At 46.9% G+C, this 17,467-nt stretch overlaps 1 protein-coding gene across 1 annotated transcript; it reads left to right on the forward strand.

Moving 5' to 3' along the window:
* The first annotated feature begins 578 nt into the window (after positions 1–578).
* Positions 579–17,435, forward strand: LOC116359300 (sodium-dependent dopamine transporter). The gene is made up of 7 exons (XM_031812078.1): positions 579–710; positions 3,299–3,545; positions 8,947–9,078; positions 11,170–11,389; positions 14,208–14,346; positions 16,202–16,336; positions 17,328–17,435. The coding sequence occupies exons 1-7, from the start codon at positions 588–590 to the stop codon at positions 17,433–17,435; spliced, it is 1,104 nt and encodes a 367-aa protein (XP_031667938.1). The 5' UTR covers positions 579–587.
* Positions 17,436–17,467: the final 32 nt, after the last annotated feature.

The following is a 17,467-nucleotide window of genomic DNA, read 5'->3' on the forward strand; positions in this document are numbered from 1 at the left end:
TTAATCTACTAAATTCTTCCATTTTATATTTGAGATATTTTCCTTTTATGAAAATACGGAATCGTCGTAAATCGTCCCCTGGAACAAACGACAGTTCAGTGCCTTGCTCAAAGGGCACGTCGACATATTTTTAACACCTTGTCGTCTCTAACCGCTAGGCTACAACCACTAAGAAAAATATTTGTCAACAAAATGTTTGGATTAGTTGCTGTTAATTGGTTTAAAGATAATAAATCTATGAATCCATATATGGGCATTTTTCGTTGAGCACCTGCTGTTTTAGAGCCTAGACTGGCTGAGACTGCTCCGAACCAGAAACAGGGTCGTGTTCAGTAGGCACACAACGTGGCTGGATGGGGAGGGACTACCTGTACTGGGCCAATAAGAAACAAGTATTTTTCACATTCTGTTGCAACACGTTTCAAAACACTTTGCAACGTTGTACTGAACTCAGACCACCTCCCTCTCTCTCCTATAAGGTGTAGGACTGAGACTGAGGCTGGTTGTATATCTGTAATGTGTCTCGGGGTTCCCTCCTAGGCGTGTCTAAGGTCTGTCTGTGTCCGTAGCTGATTCCCTCTGCAGCCATGGAGCAGCCCGTGATGAAAGACAGATCGCCAGTGGGTCAGATGTGTTCGGTGGTGGCACCCGCCTCGGCCAAGCAGCCTTCCGCCGCCCCCTCTCCCTCCAACACCATGGGCCCTAAGGAGGTGGGAGACAGAGGCTATATCCTACATGGAGCCCTATTCCCTACAGTATATAGTGGTCATAGGAGGGTCCACATGGAGCCCTATTCCCTACAGTATATAGTGGTCATAGGAGGGTCCACATGGAGCCCTATTCCCTACAGTATATAGTGGTCATGGGAGGTTCCACATGGAGCACTATTCCCTACAGTATATAGTGGTCATAGGAGGGTCCACACGGAGCCCTATTCCCTACAGTATATAGTGGTCATAGGAGGGTCCACACGGAGCCCTATTCCCTACAGTATATAGTGGTCATTGGAGGGTCCACACGGAGCCCTATTCCCTACAGTATATAGTGGTCATAGGAGGGTCCACACGGAGCCCTATTCCCTACAGTATATAGTGGTCATAGGAGGGTCCACATGGAGCCCTGTTCCCTACAGTATATAGTGGTCATAGGAGGGTCCACACGGAGCCCTATTCCCTACAGTATATAGGGGTCATAGGAGGGTCCACATGGAGCCCTATTCCCTACAGTATATAGTGGTCATAGGAGGGTCCACATGGAGCCCTATTCCCTACAGTATATAGTGGTCATGGGAGGTTCCACATGGAGCCCTATTCCCTACAGTATATAGTGGTCATAGGAGGGTCCACATGGAGCCCTATTCCCTACAGTATATAGTGGTCATAGGAGGGTCCACACGGAGCCCTATTCCCTACAGTATATAGTGGTCATAGGAGGGTCCACATGGAGCCCTATTCCCTACAGTATATAGTGGTCATAGGAGGGTCCACATGGAGCCCTATTCCCTACAGTATATACTGGTCATAGGAGGGTCCACATGGAGCCCTATTCCCTACAGTATATAGTGGTCATAGGAGGGTCCACATGGAGCCCTATTCCCTACAGTATATAGTGGTCATAGGAGGGTCCACACGGAGCCCTATTCCCTACAGTATATAATGGCCATAGAGGCTCATAAGACCAGTCGTTTTGGATAAAAGTATCAATAATCAGTGTTTCCCAATCCTGGTCCTCGGGTCCCAAAGGTAGGTGCACAGTTTAGGTTTTGCCCTAGGACCTAGGACTCTTCATCACCTCTTCATCACCTCTTCGTCACCTTTAGTTGAATCTAGTGTGTTACTTATAGGGAACCTCTTTGGGACCCCAGGACCAGGGTTGGGAAACACGTGTCTAAATGACTTCAATTATCTTATATTATGTCAATTTACTTCCAGAATTGACTGCGTTCAATTCAAATAGACCCCCCAAACCTGGCATGGTAAGTGGCTGTAGATGACAGTGACATAGCTACATGACATAGAGTCTGATATATTAGGTGGAGTGGTTATAGATGACAGTGACATAGCTACATGACATCTGTTCTGATATATTAGGTGGAGTGGTTGTAGATGACAGTGACATAGCTACATGACATAGAGTCTGATATATTTGGTGGAGTGGTTATAATGACAGTGACATAGCTACATGACATAGAGTCTGATATATTAGGTGGAGTGGTTGTAGATGACAGTGACATAGCTACATGACATAGAGTCTGATATATTAGGTGGAGTGGCTGTAGATGACAGTGACATAGCTACATGACATAGATTCTGATATATTAGGTGGAGTGGTTGTAGATGACAGTGACATAGCTACATGACATAGATTCTGATATATTAGGTCTAGTGGCTGTAGATGACAGTGACATAGCTACGTGACATCTGTTCTGATATATTAGGTGGAGTGGTTGTAGATAACAGTGACATGACATAGATTCTGATATATTAGGTGGAGTGGTTATAGATGACAGTGACATAGCTACATGACATAGAGTCTGATATATTTGGTGGAGTGGCTGTAGATGACAGTGACATAGCTACATGACATCTGTTCTGATATATTAGGTGGAGTGGTTATAATGACAGTGACATAGCTACATGACATCTGTTCTGATACATTAGGTGGAGTGGCTGTAGATGACAGTGACATAGCTACATGACATCTGTTCTGATATATTAGGTGGAGTGGCTGTAGATGACAGTGACATAGCTACATGACATCTGTTCTGATATATTTGGTGGAGTGGTTATAGATGACAGTGACATAGCTACGTGACATAGAGTCTGATATATTAGGTGGAGTGGTTATAGATGACAGTGACATAGCTACATGACATAGATTCTGATATATTAGGTGGAGTGGTTATAGATGACAGTGACATAGCTACATGATATAGATTCTGATATATTAGGTGGAGTGGTTATAGATGACAGTGACATAGCTACATGACATCTGTTCTGATATATTAGGTGGAGTGGTTATAGATGACAGTGACATAGCTACGTGATATAGATTCTGATATATTAGGTGGAGTGGTTGTAGATGACAGTGACATAGCTACATGACATAGAGTCTGATACATTAGGTGGAGTGGTTGTATGTAACAGTGACATACCTACATGACATAGATTCTGATATATTAGGTGGAGTGGTTATAGATGACAGTAACATAGCTACATGACATCTGTTCTGATATATTAGGTGAAGTGGTTGTAGTTAACAGTGACATAGCTACATGACATCTGTTCTGATATCTTAGGTGGAGCTGATTCTGGTGAAGGAGCACAACGGTGTCCAGTTCACCACCTCCACGTTGGTCAGCCCCGCTGGGCACCCTCACGGCCACGGCCTTGCTCTGGGCCCCAGTCACGGACACACCCCTGTCCCCGGAGAAGAGAGGGAGACCTGGGGGAAGAAGATCGACTTTCTCCTGTCTGTGATAGGGTTCGCTGTGGACCTGGCCAACGTGTGGAGGTTCCCCTATCTCTGCTATAAGAACGGAGGAGGTGAGAAGGAGGGAGGGAGTGTGTGGAGGTTCCCCTATCTCTGCTATAAGAACGGAGGGGGTGAGAAGGAGGGAGGGAGTGTGTGGAGGTTCCCCTATCTCTGCTATAAGAACGGAGGAGGTGAGAAGGAGGGAGGGAGGGAGGGAGTGGAGGTTCCCCTATCTCTGCTATAAGAACGGAGGGGGTGAGAAGGAGGGAGGGAGGGAGTGGAGGTTCCCCTATCTCTGCTATAAGAACGGAGGAGGTGAGAAGGAGGGAGGGAGGGAGGGAGTGTGTGGAGGTTCCCCTATCTCTGCTATAAGAACGGAGGAGGTGAGCAGGAGGGAGTGGAGGTTCCCCTATCTCTACTATAAGAACGGAGGAGGTGAGAAGGAGGGAGGGAGTGGAGGTTCCCCTATCTCTACTATAAGAACAGAGGAGGTGAGAAGGAGGGAGGGAGTGGAGGTTCCCCTATCTCTACTATAAGAACAGAGGAGGTGAGAAGGAGGGAGGGAGTGTGTGGAGGTTCCCCTATCTCTGCTATAAGAACGGAGGAGGTGAGAAGGAGGGAGGGAGGGAGTGGAGGTTCCCCTATCTCTGCTATAAGAAGGGAGGAGGTGAGAAGGAGGGAGGGAGTGGAGGTTCCCCTATCTCTGCTATAAGAACGGAGGAGGTGAGAAGGAGGGAGTGGAGGTTCCCCTATCTCTGCTATAAGAATGGAGGAGGTGAGAAGGAGGGAGGGAGGGAGTGTGTGGAGGTTCCCCTATCTCTGCTATAAGAACGGAGGAGGTGAGAAGGAGGGAGGGAGGGAGAAAGAGAGATGGAGAGAGATCTTCTGCACAGATTCTGTCAGACCTGGACCCTGACAGTAAATCTCAGTAAGACAAAAATAATGGTGTTCCAAAAAAGGTCCAGTCACCAGGACCACAAATACAAATTCCATCTAGACACTGTTGCCCTAGAGCACACAAAAAACTATACATACCTCGGCCTAAACATCAGCGCCACAGGTAACTTCCACAAAGCTGTGAACGATCTGAGAGACAAGGCAAGAAGGGCATTCTATGCCATCAAAAAGAACATAAATTTGACATACCAATTAGGATTTGGCTAAAAATACTTGAATCAGTCATAGAGCCCATTGCCCTTTATGGTTGTGAGGTCTGGGGTCCGCTAATTATAACCACTAAATTAAAAAATCCAGAAAAGAGCCGTTAAATTCTACAACCACCTAAAAGGAAGTGATTCCCAAACCTTCCATAACAAAGCCATCACCTACAGAGAGATGAACCTGGAGAAGAGTCCCCTAAGCAAGCTGGTCCTGGGGCTCTGTTCACAAACACAAACACACCCTACAGAGCCCCAGGACAGCAGCACAATTAGACCCAACCAAATCATGAGAAAACAAAAAGATTATTACTTGAAACATTGGAAAGAATTAACAAAAAAACAGAGCAAACTAGAATGCTATTTGGCCCTACACAGAGAGTACACAGCGGCAGAATACCTGACCACTGTGACTGACCCAAAATTAAGGAAAGCTTTGACTATGTACAGACTCAGTGAGCATAGCCTTGCTATTGAGAAAGGCCGCCGTAGACAGACCTGGCTCTCAAGAGAAGACAGGCTATGTGCTCACTGGCCACAAAATGAGGTGGAAACTGAGCTGCACTTCCTAACCTCCTGCCCAATGTATGACCATATTAGAGACACATATTTCCTTCAGATAACACAGACACAAATCCAATTTTGATAAACTCCCATATCTACTGGGTGAAATACCACAGTGTGACATCACAGAAGCAAGATTTGTGACCTGTTGCCACGAGAAAAGGGCAACCAGTGAAGAACAAACACCATTGTAAATACAACCCATATTTATGCTTATTTATTTTCCCTTTTGTACTTTAACCATTTGTACATCGTTACAACACTCTATATAGACATATAGACATATTATGACATTTGAAATGTCTTTATTCTTTTGGAAGTTTGTGAGTATAACATTTACTGTTCACTATTTTACTATTCACTTTTGTTTATCCATTTCACTTGCTATGGCAATGTAAACATGTTTTCCCATGTCAATAAAGCCCCTTGAATTGAGAGAGAGAGAGAGAGAGAGAGAGAGAGAGAGAGAGAGAGAGAGAGAGAGAGGAAGAAGGAGAAAGAGGGAGAGAGAGAAATAAGGAGAGAGTGAGAGAGAGAGAGAAAGAGAGAGAGAGAGAGAGAGAGACAAAGAGAAATAAGGAGAGAGAGAGAGAGAGAGAGAGAGAGTGAGAGTGAGAGAGAGAGAGAAAGAGAAAGAGAGAGAGAGAGAGAGAGAGAGAGTGAGAGTGAGAGAGAGAGAGAGAGAGAGAGAGAAAGAGAGAGAGAGAGAAAGAGAGAAAGAGAGACAGAGAGAGAGACAAAGAGAAAGAAGGAGAGAGAGAGGGAGAGGGAGAAGGAGAAGGAGAAAGAGAGAGAGAGAGACAGAGAGAGAGAGGAAGGAAGGAAGGAAGGAAGGAAGGAAGGAAGGAAGGAAGGAAGGAAGGAAGGAAGGAAGGAAGGAAGGAAGGAAGGAAGGAAGGAAGGAAGGAAGGAAGGAAGAGAGAGAGAGAGAGATGAATCCTTATCTATGTGTGTTTGAGCAGGCGGGAGGGCTGATGGGGCGAATGTGAGGCCTTACCCTTTAAAGATAAAAGAGAATCTCCTCGGCTGATCAAACTGCTGATTATCTACAACAATTAGTTACACCTTCTACAGTTAGATTGTTCACTGAGTTGGTGAAATAACCTTATAGCAATTAGTTACACCTTCTACAGTTAGATTGTTAACTCAGTTGGTGAAATAACCTTATAGCAATTAGTTACACCTTCTACAGTTAGAATGTTCACTGAGTTGGTGAAATAACCTTATAGCAATATGTTCTTCCCATTTGAATTATTTTGCAGAATGTTCCGGTTCGATTCAATTTCAATTCAATTTCAGCACACATGCTTATGGTAATGAATGTGCTATGCATGGTTATGAATGCGCTATGCATGGTTATGAATGCGCTATGCATGGTAATGAATGTTTAATGAAGCCCTTATGTAGGTTCCCTTTAAATGAGATGTCTCTACCATTATTGTCATGTATTGTCATGTCTAAAGGGAACCTACATAAGGCCACCATTGTTTCTGTTCCCAAGAAAGCTAAGGTAACTGAGCTAAACGACTACCGCCCCGTAGCACTCACTTCCGTCATCATGAAGTGCTTTGAGAGACTAGTCAAGGACCATATCACCTCCACCCTACCTGACACCCCAGACCCACTCCAATTTGCTTACCGCCCAAATAGGTCCACAGACGATGCAATCTGAACCACACTGCACACTGCCCTAACCCATCTGGACAAGAGGAATACCTATGTGAGAATGCTGTTCATTGACTACAGCTCGGCATTCAACACCATAGTACCCTCCAAGCTCGTCATCAAGCTCGAGACCCTGGGTCTCGACACCCGCCCTGTGCAACTGGGTACTGGACTTCCTGACGGGCCGCCCCCAGGTGGTGAGGGTAGGCAACAACATCTCCTCCCCGCTGATCCTCAACACTGGGGCCCCACAAGGGTGCGTTCTGAGCCCTCTCCTGTACTCCCTGTTCACCCACGACTGCGTGGCCACGCACACCTCCAACTCAATCATCAAGTTTGCGGACGACACAACAGTGGTAGGCTTGATTACCAACAACGACGAGACGGCCTACAGGGAGGAGGTGAGGGCCCTCGGAGTGTGGTGTCAGGAAAATAATACACTCAACGTCAACAAAACTAAGGAGATTGTTGTGGACTTCAGGAAACAGCAGAGGGAACACCCCCCTATCCACATCGATGGAACAGTAGTGGAGAGGGTAGCAAGTTTTAAGTTCCTCGGCATACACATCACAGACAAACTGAATTGGTCCACTCACACAGACAGCATCGTGAAGAAGGCGCAGCAGCGCCTCTTCAACCTCAGGAGGCTGAATAAATTTGGCTTATCACCAAAAGCACTCACAAACTTCTACAGATGCACAATCGAGAGCATCCTGGCGGGCTGTATCACCGCCTGGTACGGCAACTGCTCCGCCCTCAACCGTAAGGCTCTCCAGAGGGTAGTGAGGTCTGCACAACGCATCACCGGGGGCAAACTACCTGCCCTCCAGGACACCTACACCACCCGATGTTACAGGAAGGCCATAAAGATCATCAAGGACATCAACCACCCGAGCCACTGCCTGTTCACCCCGCTATCATCCAGAAGGCGAGGTCAGTACAGGTGCATCAAAGCTGGGACCGAGAGACTGAAAAACAGCTTCTATCTCAAGGCCATCAGACTGTTAAACAGCCACCACTAACATTGAGTGGCTGCTGCCAACACACTGACACTGACTCAACTCCAGCCACTTTAATAATGGGAATTGATGGGAAATGATGTAAATATATCACTAGCCACTTTAAACAATGCTACCTAATATAATGTTACTTACCCTACATTATTCATCTCATATGCATACGTAGATACTGTACTCTATATCATTGACTGTATCCTTATGTAATACATGTATCACTAGCCACTTTAACTATGCCACTTTGTTTACATACTCATCTCATATGTATATACTGTACTCGATACCATCTACTGTATCTTGCCTATGCTGCTCTGTACCATCACTCATTCATATATCCTTATGTACATATTCTTTATCCCCTTACACTGTGTATAAGACAGTAGTTTTGGAATTGTTAGTTAGATTACTTGTTGGTTATTACTGCATTGTCGGAATTAGAAGCACAAGCATTTCGCTACACTCGCATTAACATCTGCTAACCATGTGTATGTGACAAATAAAATTTGATTTGATTTGATTTGTCTAGCCTCAGACTCTCAGGCTCAACTAGATCAGAAAGGAAAGGACGGCCGGGCAAGACTTTGTCATTCATCCTGTCCTAGCTCTCTCTCAAAATATGCCTTCCTGGTGCCCTACCTGTTACTATGAATGCTCTAAGTATGGCTATGCCTGTGTTATGAAGCCCTTATATCTCTGTTGCCGTATAGGAGCGTTCCTGGTGCCCTACCTGTTACTATGAATGCTCTAAGTATGGCTATGCCTGTGTTATGAAGCCCTTATATCTCTGTTGCCGTATAGGAGCGTTCCTGGTGCCCTACCTGTTACTATGAATGCTCTAAGTATGGCTATGCCTGTGTTATGAAGCCCTTATATCTCTGTTGCCGTATAGGAGCGTTCCTGGTGCCCTACCTGTTACTATGAATGCTCTAAGTATGGCTATGCCTGTGTTATGAAGCCCTTATATCTCTGTTGCCGTATAGGAGCGTTCCTGGTGCCCTACCTGTTACTATGAATGCTCTAAGTATGGCTATGCCTGTGTTATGAAGCCCTTATATCTCTGTCCCCTGTAGGAGCGTTCCTAGTGCCCTATCTGTTCTTCATGGTGATAGCAGGCATGCCTCTGTTCTACATGGAACTGGCTCTGGGACAGTACAACAGAGAAGGGGCCGCTGGTGTCTGGAAGATCTGCCCTATATTCAAGGGTAGGAGAGAGAGAGAGAGAGAGAGAGTGTGTGTGTGTGTGTGTGTGTGTGTGTGTGTGTGTGTGTGTGTGTGTGTGTGTGCGCTTGTGTGTGTTAAGATAACTACCATTGTTTATACCCAAACAACGCCAGTCAGATGGAAAACTGAAAATTGGCTTTTAGAGTCTCTCTGTCTTCGGTGATGAACACATTTTGGGCCAATCTTCCCGTACTTTCCGACACATCGATAAACACTCCGGTGAGCGGAAACCATCGAATTAACATGACGAGTGTCAAAAGAACAAATGTGACCTTCTCTGTCGCGCTCTAACTCCCCCCAACCCCCTCCCCCATCATAACCACGGTGCTGCAGACGTTGCTCTGGACCCCCCTCCCCCATCATAACCACGGTGCTCTGGACCCCCCTCCCCCATCATAACCACGGTGCTGCAGTCGTTGCTCTGGACCCCCCTCCCCCATCATAACCACGGTGCTGCAGACGTTGCTCTGGACCCCCCTCCCCCATCATAACCACGGTGCTGCAGACGTTGCTCTGGACCCCCCTCCTCCATCATAACCACGGTGCTGCAGACGTTGCTCTGGACCCCCCTCCCCCATCATAACCACGGTGCTGCAGACGTTGCTCTGGACCCCCCTCCCCCATCATAACCACGGTGCTGCAGACGTTGCTCTGGACCCCCCTCCCCCCCCTCCATCATAACCACGGTGCTGCAGACGTTGCTCTGGACCCCCCCCCCCCCCCCCCCCTCCATCATAACCACGGTGCTGCAGACGTTGCTCTGGACCCCCCCCCCCCCCCCCCATCATAACCACGGTGCTGCAGACGTTGCTCTGGACCCCCCTCCCCCCCCTCCATCATAACCACGGTGCTGCAGACGTTGCTCTGGACCCCCCTCCCCCCCCCTCCATCATAACAGTGGTGCTGCAGACGTTGCTCTGGACCCCCCCCCCCCCCCCCCCCCTCCATCATAACCACGGTGCTGCAGACGTTGCTCTGGACCCCCCCCCCCCCCCCCCCCCCCCTCCATCATAACAGTGGTGCTGCAGTCGGTGCAGAGTCAATGTGGAGGCTATATACAGGGGGGTACCGGTACAGAGTCAATGTGGAGGCTATATACAGGGTGTTCCACCCCCCTCTGTCTCTCCGTCTGTCCATCCATCTATCCACCCAGCCACCCACCCACCCACCCAGCCATGCACCCAGCCATGCACCCAGCCCCCTAAACTGAGACAGAGAGAATAGCTGCCGTCACTCAACAGGGAATCGCTGCAATTACATCTGATCGTTTGTTTTTTCCTAACGATCAATGTTTTCAAAAAGACGACATGATCACTCGTGATGCTAATTAAATCCGCCTCGACAAATATCACTTCTTGTAGATTTAAAAGAGCCGTTGGGGAAAAGAGCCAGGACATCGTATCGCCATCAGAACGAAAGAGATGGACCCGCGTTGGTCTTGAAGGTTAGGATGAAAGTGAACAGTAGAGCGCGGACATGGTGCTAAACGCACGGAAAGGGCAGATCTGCGGATACATAAAGAGAAGAGAGAGGAGACCGCAGAGGCCAACCTTTAGAAAGTTTGACTTGTTATTGTCTTTCATGTTAAAGCGCTTTTTTAAAAGTGTTCTAGTTCTAGTTTACTTCTGAAAAGTGTTTATGTAAATATGTACTTTAACATTTTTATTTATTTATTTTACCTTTATTTAACCAGGCAAGTCAGTTAAGAACAAATTCTTATTTTCAATGACGGCCTAGGAACAGTGGGGTTAACTGCCTGTTCAGGGGCAGAACGACAGATTTTGTACCTTGTCAGCTCAGGGGTTTGAACTTGCAACCTTCCGGTTACTAGTCCAACGCTCTAACCACTAGGCTACCCTGAATGTAGAGCGTTGAGGTTCATAGGAGGTGTGTTTTATTCAGATTTGACCTTTGGCCTTTGTGATACTTCCAGTTGATGTCATTTATTGTGATATTTTTTTCCCTGTTTTGTGTTTTGTGTTTTCTGTCTACCTCTGCTATAGTCTGAGCCTGTATTCTAAACCATTGTGATCTTGAACTATGACCTTTCACCTTTCACCTTTTCTCCCCAGGTGTTGGTTTCACAGTGATCCTGATCAGTCTGTACGTGGGCTTCTACTACAACGTGATTATAGCCTGGGCCCTGTTCTACCTGTTCTCTTCCTTCACCGGAGAGCTGCCCTGGGTCCACTGTAACAACACCTGGAACAGCCCCAACTGCTCGGACCTCTGGGCCTTCAACAACTCCCTCAACGACACACACAAGTCCACCCCCGCAGCCGAGTACTTTGAGTGAGTCTGGCGTTTCGTCTCTAGATCCGAGTCTGAACTGAGACGGTTGACTTCTTTCTTAAAGCATTTTGTTTGCTCTGACGTGTGTCAAGTACGGGCATTTTAGAGAGGGATCAGCTTCACCTTTTTCTCTCGTTGGCTTTCACTTACACAAAGGTGCACATTCATATAATCAGACTTTATTTGAAACCTGGACCCAGAAGACATGCCTGAGAGAGCCAGAAGTTCACATCTTGGTCTATGTGTTTCCATACGTTCATAGTCCTGGTCGTCCAGACTGTATCCATACCTTCATAGTCCTGGTCGTCCATGGAGATACTGTATCCATGTCTTCATGTCCTGGTCGTCCATGGAGATACTGTATCCATGTCTTCATGTCCTGGTCGTCCATGGAGATACTGTATCCATGTCTTCATGTCCTGGTCGTCCATGGAGATACTGTATCCATGTCTTCATGTCCTGGTCGTCCATGGAGATACTGTATCCATGTCTTGATGTCCTGGTCGTCAATGGAGATACTGTATCCATGTCTTCATGTCCTGGTCGTCCATGGAGATACTGTATCCATGTCTTCATGTCCTGGTCGTCCATGGAGATACTGTATCCATGTCTTCATGTCCTGGTCGCCCATGGAGATACTGTATCCATGTCTTCATGTCCTGGTCGTCCATGGAGATACTGTATCCATGTCTTCATGTCCTGGTCGTCCATGGAGATACTGTATCCATGTCTTCCTTCTCCTGGTTGTCCATGGAGATACTGTATCCATGTCTTCCTTCTCCTGGTCGTCCATGGAGATACTGTATCCATGTGTCTATACTCCTGGTCGTCCATGGAGATACTGTATCCATGTCTTCATGTCCTGGTCGTCCATGGAGATACTGTATCCATGTCTTCATGTCCTGGTCGTCCATGGAGATACTGTATCCATGTCTTCCTTCTCCTGGTCGTCAATGGAGATACTGTATCCATGTCTTCATGTCCTGGTCGTCCATGGAGATACTGTATCCATGTCTTCCTTCTCCTGGTCGTCAATGGAGATACTGTATCCATGTCTTCCTTCTCCTGGTCGTCCATGGAGATACTGTATCAATGTCTTCCTTCTCCTGGTTGTCCATGGAGATACTGTATCCATGTCTTCATGTCCTGGTCGTCCATGGAGATACTGTATCCATGTGTCTATACTCCTGGTCGTCCATGGAGATACTGTATCCATGTCTTCATGTCCTGGTCGTCCATGGAGATACTGTATCCATGTCTTCATGTCCTGGTCGTCCATGGAGATACTGTATCCATGTCTTCCTTCTCCTGGTCGTCAATGGAGATACTGTATCCATGTCTTCATGTCCTGGTCGTCCATGGAGATACTGTATCCATGTCTTCCTTCTCCTGGTCGTCAATGGAGATACTGTATCCATGTCTTCCTTCTCCTGGTCGTCCATGGAGATACTGTATCAATGTCTTCCTTCTCCTGGTTGTCCATGGAGATACTGTATCCATGTCTTCATGTCCTGGTCGTCCATGGAGATACTGTATCCATGTGTCTATACTCCTGGTCGTCCATGGAGATACTGTATCCATGTCTTCATGTCCTGGTCGTCCATGGAGATACTGTATCCATGTCTTCATGTCCTGGTCGTCCATGGAGATACTGTATCCATGTCTTCCTTCTCCTGGTCGTCCATGGAGATACTGTATCCATGTGTCTATACTCCTGGTCGTCCATGGAGATACTGTATCCAGTGTTCTTGTTAGATTAACAGGTGTCTCATATTTTTAGCGAAGGCGGTTTGTTTTGACAATTCAGACCTGTCATGGAGTCATGGACAGACAGGCAGTCACTATCTTTATCTCCACCTGGGAGCAATTTCATCTTGTCTGAGTCAGGGCCATTCAGTTGACACAAAGATATCCTCTCCTTCTTCTTCTTTTTCTTCTTCTTCTTCTTCTTCTACTTTTTTGTTTTCTTCTTCTCCTTTTTCTTCTTCTTCTTCTCCTTCTTCTTCTTCTTCTACTTTTCTTCTTCTTCTCCTTTTTCTTCTCCTTCTTCTTCTTCTTCTTCTTCTCCTTTTTCTTCTCCTTCTTCTTCTTCTTCTTCTTCTCCTTTTTCTTCTCCTTCTTCTTCTTCTTCTTCTACTTTCCTTTTTCTTCTTCTTCTTCTTTTTCTTCTTCTTCTTCTTCTTCTTTTTCTTCTCCTTCTTCTTCTTCTTCTTCTTCTTCTACTTTCCTTTTTCTTCTTCTTCTTCTTCTTTTTCTTCTTCTTCTTCTTCTTCTTCTTCTTCTTCTACTTTTCTTCTTCTTCTTCTACTTTTCTTCTTCTTCTTCTTCTACTTCTTCTTCTTCTCTTCATTCTTAGTTGATAGTTACTGCAGTGTTTCTCCACTTAGTGTGTTGTGTTGTTCGTTATAGGTTGTTAGTTGTTGTGGTTAGTCATTGGTAACAGTATGATGTGTTGTTAGTTATAGGTTGTTAGTTAGTTGTTGTTAGTCATTGGTAACAGTATGATGTGTTGTTATATAGCTGACCTGGGTCTGTTAGTTACCTAGCTGTTAGTTGATTAGTTGTTATAACCTGTTATAACTGATCTGTTCCAGACGTGGGGTGCTCCACCTACAGGACAGTGAGGGTATAGCTGACCTGGGTCTGTTAGTTACCTAGCTGTTAGTTGATTAGTTGTTATAACCTGTTATAACTGATCTGTTCCAGGCGTGGGGTGCTCCACCTACAGGACAGTGAGGGTATAGCTGACCTGGGTCTGTTAGTTATCTAGCTGTTAGTTGATTAGTTGTTATAACCTGTTATAACTGATCTGTTCCAGGCGTGGGGTGCTCCACCTACAGGACAGTGAGGGTATAGCTGACCTGGGTCTGCCTCGTTGGCAGCTGACATCCTGCCTTGCTGTGGTCATCGTGGTTCTGTACTTCAGCCTCTGGAAGGGGGTCAAGACCTCAGGGAAGGTAGGTGGTCCTCGGAATCTGTACTGGCTCCATATCAACCTATTTTAATAAGGGAACATAAATCTACCTCTTTGCTGAAATGTTGTACTTTTATCTAGTTAGTTTCGTCCTACAATGTGCACTCGTTCTGGATATGAACGATTAGCCATCCCACTGTAGAGCAGGATGTCCAGGTGAAGTCAGATCGGGCCCTGTGAGCAGAACACCCGAACAGGGACACTATCTGTAGCTCTATGAGCAGGGTATTAATTATTATTGGCCTAGAACAGAACAGAGATGGGCCAGGTTGTTGAGTCCTGGCCTAGAACAGAACAGAGTGGGCCAGGTTGTTGAGTCCCGGCCTAGAACAGAACAGAGATGGGCCAGGTTGTTGAGTCCTGGCCTAGAACAGAACAGAGATGGGCCAGGTTGTTGAGTCCCGGCCTAGAACAGAACAGAGATGGGCCAGGTTGTTGAGTCCCGGCCTAGAACAGAACAGAGTGGGCCAGGTTGTTGAGTCCCGGCCTAGAACAGAACAGAGATGGGCCAGGTTGTTGAGTCCTGGCCTAGAACAGAACAGAGATGGGCCATGTTGTTGAGTCCTGGCCTAGAACAGAACAGAGATGGGCCATGTTGTTGAGTCCTGGCCTAGAACAGAACAGAGATGGGCCATGTTGTTGAGTCCTGGCCTAGAACAGAACAGAGATGGGCCATGTTGTTGAGTCCTGGCCTAGAACAGAACAGAGATGGGCCATGTTGTTGAGTCCTGGCCTAGAACAGAACAGAGATGGGCCAGGTTGTTGAGTCCCGGCCTAGAACAGAACAGAGATGGGCCAGGTTGTTGAGTCCCGGCCTAGAACAGAACAGAGTGGGCCAGGTTGTTGAGTCCCGGCCTAGAACAGAACAGAGATGGGCCAGGTTGTTGAGTCCTGGCCTAGAACAGAACAGAGATGGGCCATGTTGTTGAGTCCTGGCCTAGAACAGAACAGAGATGGGCCATGTTGTTGAGTCCTGGCCTAGAACAGAACAGAGATGGGCCATGTTGTTGAGTCCTGGCCTAGAACAGAACAGAGATGGGCCATGTTGTTGAGTCCTGGCCTAGAACAGAACAGAGATGGGCCATGTTGTTGAGTCCTGGCCTAGAACAGAACAGAGTGGGCCAGGTTGTTGAGTCCATGTGTGTAGAACAGAACAGAGTGGGTCAGGTTGTTGAGTCCCGGCCTAGAACAGAACAGAGTGGGCCAGGTTGTTGAGTCCTGGCCTAGAACAGAACAGAGATGGGCCAGGTTGTTGAGTCCTGGCCTAGAACAGAACAGAGTGGGCCAGGTTGTTGAGTCCTGGCCTAGAACAGAACAGAGTGGGCCGGGTTGTTGAGTCCTGGCCTAGAACATAACAGAGTGGGTCAGGTTGTTGAGTCCTGGCCTAGAACAGAACAGAGTGGGCCAGGTTGTTGAGTCCTGGCCTAGAACAGAACAGAGTGGTCCAGGTTGTTGAGTCCTGGCCTAGAACAGAGCAGAGTGGTCCAGGTTGTTGAGTCCTGGCCTAGAACAGAACAGAGTGGGCCAGGTTGTTGAGTCCTGGCCTAGAACAGAACAGAGTGGGCCAGGTTGTTGAGTCCTGGCCTAGAACAGAACAGAGTGGGCCAGGTTGTTGAGTCCTGGCCTAGAACAGAACAGAGTGGGCCAGGTTGTTGAGTCCTGGCCTAGAACAGAACAGAGTGGGTCAGGTTGTTGAGTCCTGGCCTAGAACAGAACAGAGTGGGCCAGGTTGTTGAGTCCTGTTGTGTAGAACAGAACAGAGTGGGCCAGGTTGTTGAGTCCCGGCCTAGAACAGAACAGAGTGGGCCAGGTTGTTGAGTCCATGTGTTCCTGTGCAGGTTGTGTGGATCACAGCCACCATGCCCTACGTGGTCCTGACGGTCCTGCTGCTGCGTGGGGTCACCCTCCCTGGAGCCATGGATGGCATTAAGGCCTACCTCAGCGTCGACTTCCTACGACTCTGTGAGCCTCAGGTAAGAATGGGGGAGAGGGAGGAGAGATAGAGAGAAACAGAAAGAGAAAGATTGGGAGACTGAGAGAGGACAAGAAAGAGTTGCATTCAACTGAAATGTGTCTTCCTGCATTTAACCCAGTCAGAGAGGTGCTGGGTTGCTGCCTCAATCAACATCCACAGCGCCCGGGGAACAGTGGGTTAACTGCCTTGTTCAGGGACAGAATGACAGATTTTTAACCTTGTCAGCTTGGTGATTCGATCCAGCAATCTCGCTCTAACCACTAGGCTACCTGCATATATATTTGCATATATATATATTTTATTTATTTATTTTTTTTAGCTTTATTTTACTAGGCAAGTCAGTTAAAGAACAAATTCTTATTTTCAATGACGGCCTAGGAACAGTGGGGTTAACTGCCTGTTCAGGGGCAGAACAACAGATTTGTACCTTGTCAGCTCGGGGATTTGAACTTGCAACCTTTCGGTTACTAGTCCAATGCTCTAACCACTAGGCTACCCTGCCACCCCATATATAGGACCATATATATACTGTATATATATTGTGTGCGTGTGTTTATGTGTGTGTGTGAGAGAGATATGCTGATGTTTATTTCTGTATTTCAATGCCACAGGTAGTCATTTAGTGCAGGAAAATATAAGGTTCGTTAAAAACAATTTAATATTTCAGTATCCATGAAATCCCGACTGATGAAATGTATATATGAATCATTTGCCTTAATAAGGGCGCTGTAAGAATCTCCAGCTGTCCCCCCCGCCCCCCCTCCAGTAGCAACGCACACGACCGCTAAGGACTCAAAGCAACAATTTGAGAATTAGATTAGACACATGCATGCAGCAACAATTTGCTAAATTACCCTGTATTCACAAGTGTCTTTCATCTTTCTGTTGAATGAGTTTCCTGCAATTATCTCTAATAACAGCCTTCTCTCTCCCCCCCCCTCCCCCCCCTGTGTCTTTTGTCCTCTGTCCCCTGGCTGTTTGTTGTGTAGGTCTGGATAGACGCTGCCACTCAGATCTGCTTCTCTTTGGGAGTCGGGTTTGGTGTGCTAATAGCGTTCTCCAGCTATAACAAATTCAGCAACAACTGCTATAGGTAAAGTAGAAGCACAGAACAAAACCAGGGGGCCCG

This window comes from Oncorhynchus kisutch, unplaced genomic scaffold, assembly GCF_002021735.2.
Source record: "Oncorhynchus kisutch isolate 150728-3 unplaced genomic scaffold, Okis_V2 Okis02a-Okis13b_hom, whole genome shotgun sequence".
Lineage (NCBI taxonomy): Eukaryota > Metazoa > Chordata > Actinopteri > Salmoniformes > Salmonidae > Oncorhynchus > Oncorhynchus kisutch.